At 38.4% G+C, this 17,151-nt stretch overlaps 1 protein-coding gene across 3 annotated transcripts in view; it reads right to left on the reverse strand.

The window, feature by feature from the left end:
• Window positions 1–17,151, reverse strand: part of rint1 (RAD50 interactor 1) — a 46,698-nt gene that overhangs the window by 19,712 nt on the left and 9,835 nt on the right. For 2 of the 3 annotated variants that reach the window (XM_078553186.1, XM_078553187.1), the window contains exons 3-8: window positions 16,968–17,141; window positions 12,157–12,306; window positions 10,980–11,136; window positions 7,213–7,323; window positions 4,228–4,453; window positions 3,738–3,875 (exon numbers count right to left, since the gene is read on the reverse strand). In XM_078553186.1, coding sequence (XP_078409312.1) covers window positions 3,738–3,875; window positions 4,228–4,453; window positions 7,213–7,323; window positions 10,980–11,136; window positions 12,157–12,306; window positions 16,968–17,141 — 956 coding nt within the window. Of the gene's footprint in view, window positions 1–3,737; window positions 3,876–4,227; window positions 4,454–7,212; window positions 7,324–9,092; window positions 9,325–10,979; window positions 11,137–12,156; window positions 12,307–16,967; window positions 17,142–17,151 lie in introns of those variants that run through there. The other variant, XM_078553188.1, reaches the window with a different exon arrangement.

Genomic DNA, 17,151 nt, shown 5'->3' on the forward strand with positions numbered 1-17,151 from the left:
TATGCCCAAGCTGAGTAAGGGAGTGTGGAAAAACAGCAACCAGACTAAGAACACCAAACACTAAGTTTACCAAGCCTGCATCCTCAGCATACTCCTCTAGAGTGGAGAGACCTGGACAACATATGCTAGGCAGGAGAAAAAGCTGAACAGTTTACACCTTCGCTGTCTCAGACATTTACTCACCATCTCCTGGCAGGACAAGGTCACCAACTCATAGTCACAAGCCTGCTAAATCCATCAGCATACACTCATTGCCAAGCCAATGACATAAGAACACAAGGAATAGGAGCAGGAGTAGGCCATTTGACCCTCGAGCCTGCTCCACCATTCAATAAGATCATGGCCAATCTGCTTCTGTTTCGAATTCCACATTCCCATCTACCCCCAATAACCTTTGATTCCCTTGCCTAACAAGAACCTATCTAGCTCTGCCTTTAAAATATTCAATGATACCGCCTCCACCATCTTCTGAGGCAGAGAATTCCAAGTTGCACAACCATCAGAGAAAAATTTCTCCTCATCCCTGTCCCAAAAGGGCGACCCCTAATTTTAAAACAGTGCCCCCTAGTTCTGGACTCACCCATAAGAGGAAGCATCCTTTCCACTTCCACCTTGTCAAGAGCATTCAGGGTCTTATATACTTCAATCAAATCACCCCTCACTCTTCTAAACTCCAGTAGAAATAAGCCCAATCTGTCCAATCTTTCCCTATACGACAACCCGCTCATTCCAGGTATCAATCTGGTAAACCTCCTCTGAACAGCCTCCGAAGCATTTACATCCTTCCTTAACTAAGGAGACCGAAACTGCACACAGCATTCGAGATGCGGTCTCACCAATGCCCTGTATAACTGAAGCATAACATCTTTACTTTTAGGTTAAATTCCTCTTGTAATAAAGAATAGTATTCCATTAGCTTTCTTAAGTACTTACAGTATCTGTATACTAACTTTTTGTAACACGTACTAGAACACCTAGATCCCTCTGCACCTGGGAATTTTGCAGTTGTTCTCCATTTAAGTAGTACTCTGCTTTTTTTATTCTTTCTGCCAAAGTGAAAAACTTCACATTTTCCCACATCTTTGCCCACTCACTCAACCTATCTATAGCCACCTGAAACGTCCTCTTCACAACATACTTTCTGCCCTATCTTTGTGTCATCTGTAAATTTAGCTACCATGTATTGCTCTCCTCACCTAAGTCATTGATATAAATTATAAAGAGTTGAGGTCCCAGCACAGACCCCTGTGGGACTCCACCTGTCACATCCTGCCAATCAGAAAATCATTTTTGCATACTCTGTTTTCTGCCAGCCAGCCAATCTTCTATCCATGCTAATATGTTACACCTACACCATGAGCTTTTATTTTCTGCAATAACCTCTGATGTGGCACCTTATCAAACGCCTTCTGGAAATTCAAGTACAGCATGTCTACAGGCTCCCCTTTATCCACAGCGCATGTTACTCCTTCAAAAAACTCCAATAAATTGGTTAAGCATGATTTCACTTTCACAAAACCATGCTGACTCTTCCCGATTACCTTGGGTTTGTCTAAGTGCCCAGCTATAACCTCCTTAACGATTGATTCCAGCAACTTTCCCACGACAGACATCAAGCTAACTAACCTATAGTTTCCTGCCTCGCTCCCTTCTTGAGTAGATGGGTTATATTTGCTACTTTTCAGTCTGATGGAACCTTTCCAGAATCTAGCGAATTTTGGAAAATTAACACTAGCACATCTAAAGCCTCATTAGCCATCTCTTTTAAGACCCTAGGATGTAGTCCATCAGGACCTGGAGGTTTGTCAGTCCTCAACTCCATGTTGGCTCATTACCACTTCCCTAGTGATTGCAATTTCACCAAGTTCCTCTCTCCCTTTCACCTCCTGATTTACAGCTATTACTGGAATGTTTTTTGTAAGCTCTATCGTGAACATAGAAGCAAAATATTTGTTCATTTCTTCTGCCATTTCCTTATTATCTATTAACTCCCCACTGTCACTCTCTAGAGGACCAACACTCACTTTACTTACTCTTATTCTCTTTAAATACCTGTAGAATCTCTTGCTATCTGTTTTTATATTTCTAGCTAGCTTCCTCTCAAACTCTAATTTCTTTCTCCTGATTAACCTTTTAGTCATTCTCTGCCATTCTTTATATTCTGACCAATCATCTGTCCTGCCACTCATCCTTATGCAGTTATATGTTTTTTCCTTAAGTTTGATGCTTTCCTTAACTTTAATTAGCCACAGATGATGGGTCCTCCCCTTAGAATTTTTCTTTATAATAGGAATATACCTATGTAGCAGAAGGTAGAAAGTAGAATCCCACAGGTTTGGTGCTGTTGTTCAGAATTTATACTATTGAATTAGACTTTGGAATCAAAAGCAATTTCTAAATTTGCAAACCAAACTGGGGGGGATAATGAGGAATACTGCAACAAATTATATGAAAAGATTAATAAACTTGCAAAATGGGCATATAGTTGGCAAATGAATTTTAACACAGATGAGCACAATGTATTACATTTTATTAAGAAAAAAGGAGGTCGCATATTATACAGTCATAGAGTCATTATGGCACAGGAGGCCATTTAGTCCATTGAGGCCATGTGACTTTCTGTAGAGAAATCAGTCCTATTCCCTTGCTCTATCTCCATAGCCCAGCAGGTTTATTTCCCTTCAATGTCGATCCAATTTCCTTTTGAAATCATTGATTGTCTCCACTTCCACCATCTTTATAGATAGCGAGTTCCAGGTTATTACCATTCGCTGTGTAAAAATGTTCTTGCTCACATCTCCCCAGCATCTCTTGCCCAAAGTCCTAAATCTGTCTCTCCCAGTTCTAGTACCATCAGTTAATAGGAACAACTTTTGTCTACCTTATCTAAACCTGTTATGATCTTGTACATCTCTATCAAATATTCTCTCAATCTCCTTTGCGCCCAGGCAAACCCAGCTTCTCCAACCTCACCCTATGACTAAAATCCTTTACCCTGAACCATTCTGGTAAATCTTCGCTGCACCATCTCAAGGATCCTCACATCCTTTCTAAAGTGTGGTACAAAGAAGAATCTAAATGGGATAGAGGAGCCAAAGGATCTCTAAGTACAAATCACTGAAGTATTGACACAGGATAATAAGGCCAGGATAAAGGTGACCCAATCTCAAGTGTTTACTTCCAGAGGAATAGAACTAAAAGGTAAAGAAGTTTTGCTAAACTTGAATTGAAACTTGGAATTCTGTTTATAGTTTTGACAGCCAGATTATAAAAAGGATATAGATGCAGTGGAAAGGGTGCAATAAAGATTAACAAGGATGATACCTGAAACACCAGGCTATACCTATCAGGAAAGGATTTTCCCCTTAAAAAGAGGATACTGAAGGGGTAACCTTCACACAGAGAAAATATTTCCACTGGTAGGGAAGAGCAAAACTAAAGGCCATCAGTACAAGACAGTCACCAAGAAATCAAATAGGGAATTCAGAAGAAACGACTTTACCTAGAGGATGGCGGGAATGTGGAACTCACTATCACAGGGAGTGGTTGAGGCAAATAGTATAGATATACTTAAAGGGAAGCTGGATAAGAAAAAAAGGGGGAAAGGAATAGTGGGGTTTTCTTACAGAATTAAATGAGGAAGGATGGCAGGAGGCCTGAATGGGGTATATCGACCGGCCTGGATTGGTTGGGGCAAGTGGCTCGTTTATGTACTGCTTATTCCAAGTCTGCTTTACCTGTAATAACTAGAAGAAGTGTCATGAATGTTTCGGCACAATCTGGAGCTTTCATCTCATCTACATCAGCGATGTCCTTATACTGGGATGTCCATGCAGCTTCTGAAGATAAGACAGAGTCCATCTTTTCTAAGGCAACTGGAATCCAGGAACATAGACATCCATTTATATCTTCATGAATCAGCATTGAATACCTATGACTTGGTGTTCATTTTTAAACAACATAAATATATGTGCATATAATTTGTTTCAGTATAATTTATCACTTTATACGTGTAACAATACATTTCTAAAATATTATTTATTCTATAGGATCTATATGCAATAGTGAATCAATTATATATTTTATATACGCATACTAATGCACACGTAAGAACTATAAGATATTAAATTGTACTGGTTCTGTGCCAATGGAAAATGAGTTCCAAAAGAATTACTCCTATATTACAACCTACATTTTTATATATCTCAAAGTTCCATTTGTGCTTACATTTTCTTTCCACTGTCAACCATTTCTGAAAGCAGGTCTCTTCTGAAAGGATGTGCATACAGCCTGGGAGGTTGTTGGGATAGCCATAGGCACTATACAGCTCCTTTTCAAACAACAATATTTCATCTACCATGTGGCAAAACAAGCTATCATCATAGAGGAGCCTGGGAATATCAGCAGACATCTTCTCCAAAACCAGCATTACTAGACCCCGTGAGAACTCCAGCTAAACAACAAGGGAATGTGGAAACATGTTACTGGAACAATTTAGACTAAACACTGCCAAGTTTCATTATAAGCTTTCGTGAATAAGGTATGAACTGATACTATGTTCTAAGATTGCACACCCTAATTTTTGGATACAAACCATAACAAGATATACCATTTTTGCAGCTGTGGAGAAAATATTATACAGCAATGTGTAAATAATGTGTGAAAGCTAAAAAGGTGCCACCGATGTAAAATGCAAAAATGCACCAGTTCAGCTCTCCTATCTTTTCTGATCTTAATTTTACATATGAACAAAGAGCAGGAGTAGGCTCCTTGAGCCTGCTCCGCCATTTAATAAGATCATGGCTGATCTGATAATAACTGGAAATCTGCATCCCACCTATCCCCGATAACCTATCACCCTCTTGCTTACCAAGAATCTATCCACCTCTGCCTTAAAAATATTCAAAGACTCCGCTTCCACAACCTTTTCAGGAAGAGTTCCAAAGACTCTCAGCCCTCAGAAAATATTTCGCCTCATCTGTTTTAAATGGGTGATCCCTTATTTTTAAACAGTGACCCCTAGTTGTAGATTTTTCCACAAGAGGAAACATCCTCTCCACATTCGCCCTGTCAAGACCCCTCAGGATCTTATATGTTTCAATCAAGTCACCTCTTACTGTTCTAAACTCCAGCAGATACAAGCCTAGTCTGTCCAACCTTTCTCATAAGACAACTCGTCAATTCCAGGTATTAGTTTGGTAAAACTTTTCTGAACTGCTTCCAATGCATTGACATCCTTCCTTAAATAAGGTGACCAATACTGTACACTGTTCTCCAAATGTGGTCTCACTAGTGCCCTATACAACTGAAGCATAACCTCCCTACTTTTGTATTTCAATTCCCCTCGTAATAAATGTTAACATTCTATTAGCTTTCCTAATTACTTGCTGTACTTGCATACTAGCCTTATGAGATTCATGTGCTTGGATACCCAGATCTCTCTGCACCTCAAGGCTCTGCAATCTCGCAACATTTAGATAATATGCTTCTCTTTTATTCTTCCTGCCAAAATGGACAATTTCACATTTTCCCACATTATACTCCATTTTCCAGATCTTTGCCCACTCATTTAATCATCCATATCTTTTTGTAGCCTCCTTATGTCCTCTTCACAACTTACTTTCCTACCTTTGTGTCTGGCAACCATACCTTTATCCTAATCAGTTATATAAATTGTAAACAGTTGAGGTCCCAGCACTGATCCCTGTGGCAGAAAAATCAGGAAAATTCCAGTCACCTGAATCTAGGAAGCTTTGGAAAATTAAAACCAATGCATTAACTGTCTCATTAGACACTTCTTTTAAGACTCTAGAATGAAGTCCGTCAGGACCTCGGCTCTTGTCAGTCCGCAGCTCCAACAATTTACTCAGAACCACTTCTCTGGTGACTGTAATTTTCCCGACTTCCTTCCACACTTCCATTTCCTGGTTTGTACTGCTTCTGGGGTGTTACTTGTGTCCTCTATAGTGAAAACTGATGCAAAATACTGCTTCAATTCATCTGCCATCTCCTTGTTTTCCATTATCAATTCCCCAGACTCACGGGACCAATGCTCAATATCTTTATTAAATATTTATAAAAATTTTTACTATCTGTTTTTATATTTCTGGTTAGCTTTCTCTCCTACTCTAATTTTTCCCTCCTCATTAGTCTTTTAATCATTCTTTGCTGTTCCTTATATTCTGCCCAATCTTCTGACCTGCCACCAGTCTTTGCACAATTATATGCTTTTTCTTGAAGTTTGATACTATCTTTAACCTTTCTAGTTAACCACGGATGGTGTGTCCATCCCTTGGACTTTTTCTTACTCGTAGGAATGTATCTATTCTGTGCATTCGTAAATATCCCCTTAAATATTAGCCACTGCATCTCTATTGACCTATCCCTTAACCTAATTTGCCAATTCACTTTAGCTAGCTCAGCTTTCATACCCTCATAATTGCCCTTATTTAAGTTCAAAACTTAGTCTCAGACCCACTCCTCTCTCCCTCAAACTGAATGTAAAATTTGATTGTATTATGTTTGCTGCTACCTAGGGCACCTTCACTACGAGATCGTGAATTACTCCCATCTCATTGCACAATACGAGGTCTAGTATAACCTGCTCTCTGGTTGGCTTTCAATTGCTGACTTTGTTATCCAAGTTATCATTTTAGAAATCAGTTCAAATTCTTCCACACATTCAAGTAAATAAAAATGTTCTGTAAGGTAATATTAACTGTGCAGGTTTTCATACTCTGTGTAGCTTATTAAAAAATGTTTCTAATCTTCTTGCTCGTGAAAACTGCACATCAGATTTGTAAAGGACATAGATGATGGAAGAACCAAAGGAAGGAGAAAAACAGTAGCAAAATCAGAGATAAATAAAACACTACAGGTTTAAATATCCTCACTTATCAGAAACAGACTATTAGAAATTCTTATTTAATTGATTACTGAAAGTTAAATATTTTAATGTTTCAACCAACCATGCCAGCTAGATGCAGTTTGTAACTTTTGTTTTAAAAGGCCTCTCCTAGTCTTTCGTGCTCCGTTACCCAAATTGGGAAACATGCAAATAAGGAAACACATCCAAAATAATAAATGATTTCCTCAAATACATTAATAAACAACTTTATATTAAAAGAATATTCCTACAAAGATATAGAGCATTATTTCATATAACGCCTTCTAAAAGCATAATTTTCTGAATAAAATTATATGGAAACTTACCTTGGCATCCAAAGAAGAGCCTGTTTTGTCAATGATGGGCTGAATTTTCTCTTCAAAAAACTTAATATGGTTTCCAATCCACATTAGTACTTGTGTCAGGTACCACTCTGGCTATAAAATAAAATGAACATGTTTGCTACTTGCTGCAACATTTAAAATAGTTTATGTGCATACTGCATCTTAAACCCAGCTTTAAGAATGTGTGCTAACAATTCAAAAACAAGCACCATTCAGTTCACATTGGAGGTTAAGACAAAAATTCTATGCCGACCTTGTTCACTAAGATAGATCTTACTGAAAAATCCTAATTTTTCAGTCGCTACAGCCACAATGGGCTGAATGGCCTCCTTTTGTGTCATACATTTTGTATGTTTCTCTGTAACACCTTTCGCTTTCTCAAAATGCCAATCAAGATTTTAAAATACAAATAGAGATATGTATAAATACACACACAAAAATATATATATTTATCTATTAATGCTCACTTTGAATTATATTCTTATCAAACATGCATGAAACTTCCAGAGAATTAATGGCCTGACCACTGGAACATCACAGCAGTCTGTTCTTTTGCAAATCCACTTGTGAAAAGATGAAGAGACTGGGCTTTTCTCACTAAGCAAAGAAGGTTAAGAGGAGATTTAAGTTTTTATAATGATGAATGGAGTTCAACAGAGTGAATAGGGAGAGAGATTAGGAGACATTTCTTTATGCAGAGGATTATTGGAGCATGAAATGCTTTCCCACTTGGAGTAGTTGTGACGGAGGCCACTGTATCTTTAAAAAAAAGGAAAAGTAATTTTAAAAAAGAAAAATCTTTTGAAAGCACAGAATTAGAATTGGAATTAGTTTTGCATTACTCTAGCAAGGGTGGCTCAGACATGATCAGCCAAATGGTCTCTTTCTGTGCTGTAAAATTCAATAAACTAAAGTTTTGCACATGTAGAAAATTTGAGCAATATTGTGCCCATTTATGTGCTCTCTGTCATGAATTGAGGTTACTAGAAAATTCAGATGGTATTTAAAATAAGTTTATAATTAGAACATTCCTCAAATTCTTTGCAAGAAAGGAGGGAAATCCTTTTTTACTTTTGCCATGATTTCCCAGCAGCTATGACTTATGGCTTTCAAATGCTGGAGATCCGATTTTATAGGAAATAGAAAAATAGGAAGACCACCATCACTCCCTCCCCCTCAACATCTACTAAGAATTTGTCATTAACTAATAGCCAAATCACCAAAAAAATACAGTTAATTTCTAGTTTTGTGTGTATATATATCATATATGTCCTACAAGGTCACTATGGCAAGATTTTAAATTTAGTTTCCAGATAAATCATTTCCACGTTAAGAGCAAAATTAATTTTCTTCCTCAGATTCAGTAAACATCTTCCTATTGCATTCTGTTCATATTCACAGCCTTTTCATCCTACAAGAAATGCTATTGCACACATGGAATAAAATAATTTTTGTCCTATTATGAAAGTAACTAGATTTGATTTTCTTATGCAATTCCTTTAGACAGATGCACGAAGGTAATCTCTCAAAAATTAAAACTGACTGGTCCCAAAGGTGTGGCATCTTGAAATTTGGATTTCTATGGAATACAATTTGGCTGTATGGAGAGTCTTGCAATAATGCAGTAGAACAGACTTGGGAAGATAGCTGTTGGATAAAGTTCCACTGAAGCATTATACCAGCTGACTAAACAAGCTGATTTCTATATTTATGTATGCATACATTCATACGCACAAATAATTTATATATATAAGGACTGCTACAGAGAAACCAGAATCGATACAAACCATATAATGGAAGACAACACCAACAGACAGTGGCAGCAGTGTGTATCATCTACAATATGCACCGCAGAAACTCACCAAGGCTCCTTTGACAGCACCTTGCAAACTCACGATCTCTACTATCTAGAAGAACAAGGGCAACAAATGTATGGGAACACCACCACCTGCAAATTCTTCTCCAAGCCACACACCATTCTGACTTGGAACTATATCGCCGTTCCTTCACTGTCGCTGGATCAAAATCCTGGAACTCCCTTCCTAACAGCCCTGTGGGTGTAGCTACACCACATGGATTGCAGCAGTTCAAGAAGGCGGCTCACCACCTTCTCAATGTGAAGCAAAGTTGAACAGAAACTTTTGGCATCCATACAGGTGCAGTTAAATTTGGAAATCTGGAAGTTGTATTTGATTTGCCCTGCGCCTCCACAAGTTTCACTAAACCAGTACCTTGTTGAAAATATTCAGTATTAAAATTCATAATGGCTTGGGGTTGCTGTACTTATCCACTACTTACCCACCTAAATCTGCCAGTAAAAGCTAGGGCTTGAGCATTCAGGTGCAATTAATTTTTTTTAAGGCTTGATAAGTCTTAATTACTGCTAAACAATCTCTCTGGTCCATATAATTTAAACTTATAAGTGTTAAGTTTCATTTACTTAATCTTTGGAGAATTTAAAAAAAATTAAAGTTAAAATGTTTTACTTTCTTGTCTCTTTTCTTTCAATCTGATCTTTTCCCCTCTTTATTTTGGTTTCTGTTCCTGGTTTTACCTTGTATTAAATATTCTGACTAGTATTTTCTGGTTTAGACTGCATGTCTCAGTGAGGATTCTTTTATCTGAGTTGACATGTTGTTGCTTGTCTTGCTCACACATATCACAGGCACAGTGTGCTACTGTGAAGGATGTCTAAATACCATAAATTGCTGCTCAAAGTCCTTGAAGAGTCTGGGGGGAGCTGTAAGTGTAATGAATGGTGGGTGACATTTCTTCACTGCTGACTGCAAAGTCCAGGCCATTATCTGTTCTAGGCAATGTCATAGGGTGTGACTGCACACAGCTCACCTTTGGGTTAACAAATGACTCAAAAATATTGTAAAAGTTGAGACCGTTCCTAGCTTTAAATATTTCACTGAAAATACTCAGGAAAAAACATATGGGATACAGTACAGAGGGATCTGGGTGTCCTTGCGCGTGAATCACAAAAAGTTAGCATGCAGGTACAGCAAGTAATTAGGAAGGCAATGGAATGTTAGCCTTTATTTTAAATAGCATGGAGTTTAAAAGTAGGGAAGTCCTGCTACAATTGTATAAGGTATTGGTGAAACTGCACCTGGTGTACAATTTTGGTCTCCTTACTTAAGGATATACTTGCATTGGAAGCAGTTCAGAGAAGGTTTATTAGGCTGATTCCTGGGATGGACTGATCTTGTAACGAAAGGTTGAGCAGGTTAGGCCTATAATCATTCGAGTTTAGAAGAAGAGGTGACCTTATTTCAGCATAAGATTCTGATGGGGCTTGACAGGGTAGATGCTGAGAGGATGTTTTCTCTCCTGGGGGAATTGAGAACAAAGGGGCACAGTTTAAAATACGGGCTCTCCCATTTAAGATGGCAATGAGGAGGAATTTCTTCTCTCAGAGGGTCGTTAGTCTTTGGAATTCTCTTCCACAGACAGCAGCGGACTCTGGGTCATTAAATGTATTCATGGCTGAGTTAAACAGATTTTTGATTAACAAGGGAGCCAAGGCAAGAAAGTGGAGTTAAAGCCACAATCAGATCAGCCATGATCTTATTGAATGACACAGCAGACTCAATGGGCTGAATGGCCGACTCCTGTTCCTATTTCTTATGATCTTACAGTAAGTGTAAATTAGGCATTTCCAGCTGGGGAAAGAATTGTTGTATTATTCTACCAAACAAGACATTTCCACAATCTTAAGTACAAGTTTCAACGAAATGTCAAACCTTGTTTAGCATATTTGTTTGTCTGTTCCCAGAAAAGTGGTATTTAAATCTCTTCTGTAGTGGTAGTAGCATGAGCTGTATGGGAATTGCAATGGGTAAGGAAGGAGGAACTTCATACTTCTCTGGTAGCTGTTTTTGTTTAGTTACTAGTTCATCTCTGAATTAAAAAGTTAAGGGTAAATTTGATCTGAGTCTCAAAGATCATTCAACAAATACTCCTCTTCTCTCAACTTTAATATGCATTAGGCACAAAACGCTCCCAAAAAATGCAACATTCAAGAAAGTTTAACTGGAAACAATTGCACCCAATTATGAACAAGATTTCTACTTGTACAAAGATGTCAAACAGTAACAATACAATTCAAATGGGCAAAGTACAGAATTAATAGAAAAAAAACCAAATTTCTCCTACCTTGGGAACATATGTTTGAAACTGAAAAGAAAAAAATGCCACTGACAAACCCAAAGCCCTGAGGCAACAAGGAATTTTGATGCATACCATATTAAGCTTTATTACGAACAAAAAAAGTCTTCTTTATCAAATATATATTGCCATCTCTTGGTCAAAAGAGTTACTACAACAGGAAAGCGATACTTGGAGAAAGCAAAGTAAAATCAAACTAACCAAATGTTTCTTGACTGGCTTTAGTCAAAATGGCTTCCCCTATGAAAATTCTAACTAGAAGGAAATTGGCAAATTAAACTTATAATATGCAACAGAATTTTATAATCATTTTAAACTAAATTTATTACGCATCCCTTGCCATGATTTGCTCTGTCGATGTAATCAGCATTCTATATGATAAATGTCCATTCTTTTCTCCCATTTCCACCTCCATCCGAAGGTAAATTTTGTTTAACCATTCAGGTGGCTACTCAACCTCCTCTGAATAGGTACAAGTCAGTCCAGGTGACATCATGTAGAAAGCAAGTACAACTCACATAAGATAATCTCTCAAGAGCATCGCTCCCCAAAGATCATACAACTCAATGAGAACAAACTGAGAACTGACATACCTCACCCAACTGAGGAAACTCTGGAATTAAAATCAGATGTCTTCAAGCTGACAAAGCACAATGGGTATGAGTTTTATATTTTTCCAGCAATTTTTATCCTGAAATAAATCCATGTACTAGAAATAGTGTTACTTTACTGATGCCAAATGGGAAAGGATACGACGTCTGTAACTTAAGAAGTTGAATGAAAAGTGTTCCCAGGTTGTTGTTGAGCTCGGCTGAGTTTGCAGCTGAGGCCAGTGCAGGAATCTGGGACTGTGGAGGTCCAATCAGAGGCCAATGCAGCTGTTTTAAGACTTCTTCAAAATCACTACATAGAAGAAATGTTTAATGATAATTTTTAGAAATGGTATTCACTCATAAATTACAAACATTGTCAGAACTTCAAAAGGCTTTCAGATAGGAAGGGGGAAAAACCGGCCAGGCCTCCCACTCCTGAATGTTATCCAGCAATCATTGGTGGAAGTGTATATGTTACATGAAGACAGGAACCAGCTCAGCAGTTATTCTGTCCCCAGACTCTGGAGTCAAATAGCCTTCTAAAACTTTGTGTCAAGTGAAAATGGCTAGCTTTTTTTGGTTCTTTTGGAACTATTGTCAAGCAAGAATCAAGACTTTGGGAGGGAAGGGAAGTGCATTGATAAGAAAGCAGAGATATAAAAAAAACTTTAATCCCATTTAATACCTTATTTATCTCCTTACATTTTAATCTGGATTTTATTTGATCATTCATGTTACCCTTCCATTCTTGAGTTTTTTCTGTTTCCATGTTTTCTTCCAACTCCTTTATTCTTTGCTGTGCAGCATTTTCTGGATCTCTCAAAGTATCAGTGCAATAACTGATCTTCCTCTATATGCTGGCACCTATGCAATCCCTCCAAATTTCTTCAATCACAACTGCCTGCATCACCAGCCTTTGTTAGCACTTTTTGATCTGTGTCCACCCTCGTCAGCCTCAGATTTACTCTTTCCCCATGTTAAAAGGCGGTGTAAGTGCACTTTCAATGTCACGAGAAGTGCTCTACATTGATTATACCCTACAGCTGAAGAAGCACTTTGTGACTTTCTGTAGGGAGTTGGAATAAGTTCTACCTCCCACAGCGTCACTGGAACCCTGCCTCATATTGGAGAAGATGTTATAAACAAAAGGAAGATTATCTGAGACTATAAAAGACCCTGTGGAAGACTGCAAGCCATAAAGTACAAAACAAGGTGGACGGTGAAACTAAAACAGGCGCAGCCTGTGGAGCCTTTATGGACGAAAGGTAGAAAAAAAGGATACAATCTTAGGATGTGCCAAATCACATTAATCATTTAAGTACTTTTTGAAGTGTAATTACCGTTGTAATGTAGGTTAAACACAACCACCAAATTGCACACGGCAAGTTCCCACAAACAACGATGAGATAAATGACCAGATAAACAATAGTTGTATGGTTGGCTAAGGGCTACATGTTGATCAGAATAAGAGGGAACTCTCCTGTCTTCTTCAAATAGAGTCATTAGATCTCAGAGGGTGGATAAGGGATCATTTTAAGTCACACCTGAAAGATGGAGCAGTTTAGTTTATGTTCATTCTTTATCCATTGGGGAAAAAAAGGCTTTCATTTATATTCATTTGGAAATGGTCATTTTCTCCCTACTCTTGAGATGCATTCATATTCTTACCTCGAGAGACAAATAAAAACATAGAAACTAGGAGCAGGAGTAGGCCATTCAGCCCTTCGAGCCTGCTCCGCCATTCAATATGATCACGGCTGATCCTCTATTTCAACGCCATATTCCTGTTTTCTCTCCATACCCCTTGAGGCGCTCCTAATATCCAAAAAATTATCAATTTCTTTCTTGAATATGCTCAGTGACCTGGCCTCCACAGCCTTCTGTGGTAGAGAATTCCACAGGTTGACCATCCTGAGTGAAGAAACTTTTTCTCATCTCAGTCCTAAATGGCCTGCCCCGTATCCTGAGATTGTGGCCCTTGGTTCTAGACTCCCCAGCCAGGGGAAACATCCTCTCTGTATCTAGTCTGTCTAGCCCTGTTAGAATTTTATACATTTCAATCAGATCCCCTCTCATTCTTCTAAACTCATTCTTCTCTCCTCATATGACAGTCCTGCCATCCCCGATATCAGCCTTGTGAACCTTCACTGCACACCCTCTATGGCAAGTATATATTTTCTTAGGTAGGGAGGCCAAAACTGCATGCAATACTCCAGGTGCGGTCTCACCAAGGCCTTGTATAAATACAGTAAGACATCCCTACTTCTGAACTCAAATCTTCTTGCAATGAAGATCAAACATACCATTTGCCTTCCCAATTACTTGCTGCACCTGCCTGTTTACTTTCATTGACTGGTTTACAAGAACACCAAGATCCCTTTGTACATCCACATTTCCCAATATATCACCATTTGAATAATGCTCTGCCTTTCTGTTTTTCACACCGAAGCATATAACTTCACATTTATCCATGTTATACTGCATCTGCCATGTGTTTGCCCACACACACTTGTCCAAATCGCCCTGAAACCTCCTTGCATTCTCCTTACAACCCCGCCCAGTTTTGTGTCATCAACAAACTTGGAAATATTGCATTTGGTTTCCTCATCCAAGTCATTTATATATATTGTGACGAGCTGGGCCCAAGCACTGATCCGTGTGGTACACCACTAGTCACCGCCTACCATCCGGAAAAAGGCCCACTTATTCCCACTCTGTTTCCGGTCTGTCAGCCAATTCTTAATCCATGCCAGTATATTACCCCGGGTCCCATGTGCTTTAATTTTGCCCACTAGCCTCTTATGTGGGACCTTTTCAAAAGCCTTCTTGAAATCCAAATACGTAACAACCACTGGTTCTCCCTTATCTATTCTACACGTTACATCCTCAAAAAACTCCTGTAGATTAGTTAAGCACGATTTCCCTTTCATAAACCCTTGCTGACTTTGTCTAATCCCGTTAATGGTTTCCAAGTGTTCTGTTACCACATCTTTTATAATAGACTCTAGCATTTTCCCCACTACTGATGTTAGACTAACTGGTCTGTAATTCTCTGATTTTTCTCTTCCCCCTTTTTTTAAATAGTGGGGTTACATTTGCCACCCTCCAATCTGTAGGAACTGCTCCAGAGTCTATAGAATTTTGGAAGATGACCACCAATGCATCCAATATTTCCAGGGCTACTTCTTTTAGTACTCTGGGGTGTAGATTATTAGGCCCTGGGGATTTTTCAGCCTTTAACCCCATTAATTTCTCTAGCACCATTTTTTACTAATACTGATTTTCTTCAATTCTTCCATCTCACTAGACCCTTAGTTCCCTAACATTTCTGGGAAATTATTTGTGTCCTCTTTTGTAAAGACAGAGCCAAAATATGTGTTCAATTCTTCTGCCATTTCTTTGTTCCCCATTATAATTTTCCCCTTTTCTGACTGTAAGGGACCTACATTTGTCTTTGCTAAACTTTTCCTCTTCAAATATTTATAGAAGCTTTTACAGTCAGTTTTTATGTTCCCGCAAGTTTACTCTTGTACTCCATTTCCCCCTTCTTGATCAATCTTTTTGTCCACTTTTGCTGAATTCTAAACTGTTCAGGCTTGCTGCTTTTTCTGGCAATTTTATATGTCCCCTCTTTGGATCTAATACTATCCCTAACTTATTTTGTAATCCATGGTTGAGCCACCTTTCTTGTTTTATTTTTGCGCCACACAGGAATGAATAATTATTGTAATTCATGCATACGTTCCTTAAATATTAGCCATTGCCTATCAACTGTCAACTTTTTTAGTAAGGTTCCCCAATCCATCATTGCTAACTCGTGCCTCATACCCTCGTAGTTCCCTTTATTTAGATTCAGGACCCTAGTTTCGGATTCAACTTCTTCACTCTCCATCTTGATGGACAATTCTATCATTTTATGCTCACTCTTCTCCAAGGGACCCCGCACAACAAGATTGTTAATTAAGCCTTTCTCATTGCACAATACCCAGTCTAGGATAGCCTGCTCTCTAGTTGGTTCCTCAGCTCTCTAATTTCCTGCTTAAAGCCTTCCCTTACATCTCCGTTACTATTTGGGGGCCTATAGAGAACCCCCACCAATGTTTTCTGCCCCTTGGTGTTTCTTATCTCCATCCAAACAGATTCCATGCCATGATTTTCCGAGCTAATATCCTTCCTCACTGTTACATTGATTTCCTCCTTTACTAACAGTGCTACCTGACCTCTTTTCCCTATTTGTCTGTCCTTCTTAAATACTGAATACCCCTGGATGTTCAGTTCCCATCCTTGGTCACCCTGCAGCCATGTCTCCGTAATTGCAACTATACCATAACCGTTTATATCTATTTGCGCTGTTAATTCATCTACCTTATTGCGAATGCTCCACGCATTAAGATACAATGTCTTTAGACTTGTCTTTTTAACCTTGTTAGTCATCTAAGCTTTATTTTCTACTATGACCCCATTTGTTTCTCGCCCTTGTTTTTTCTGCCTTCCACTTTTGCTTCTCATTTTTCTGTCCTTCGTTTCTACGCTTATTTCCCCCTCCTCTGTCTTCCTGTTCAGGTTCCCATTCCCCCTGCCATTAGGGGGAAAGGAACCAATAGGGAACCACTCACCAATAGGTAGGTGACCTCTCTAGGCTTTCCCAGTGGTCATTCATAATCAGCTGTTGAAGATCACAATACAGCTCAGGCATCTAGCTTTTCTTTCATAAAGTGAGAAAGCTTTCTATAGATATTCTACTGAAAAATGTAACATGATATGTGGGGAATAACAACAACTGTTTATTAATAGAAGACACTTATATACAAGTTAGCATATTAAAGAAAATATTATGGCTATTTTCTCCTCTGGAATTGAATTTTTGACAACCTTTATTCTATTGCATTCAATGCTCTAACACTGATAACATTCTAACCCTTTTCACTGGTAGATGATTCTGTATATTTTTAAAATAAAATAAAAACTTACTTGGTGAGTCTGTCCTTGAGAATTTTGTGCCAGAATTTGACAGTGGATCTTATGAAGTTGAGTAGATGAGTACAAGATGATTCTTGAAGCTTTATATCTAATTCTGCCATGGAAACCAGTGTATTGGCAGCATCTGATACACTATTTGTCATAAGGTGCTGCTGAATGCAATCACTGGGGAGAT

The sequence above is a fragment of the Cetorhinus maximus genome, chromosome 12 (genome assembly GCF_964194155.1).
Source record: "Cetorhinus maximus chromosome 12, sCetMax3.hap1.1, whole genome shotgun sequence".
Classification (NCBI taxonomy): domain Eukaryota; kingdom Metazoa; phylum Chordata; class Chondrichthyes; order Lamniformes; family Cetorhinidae; genus Cetorhinus; species Cetorhinus maximus.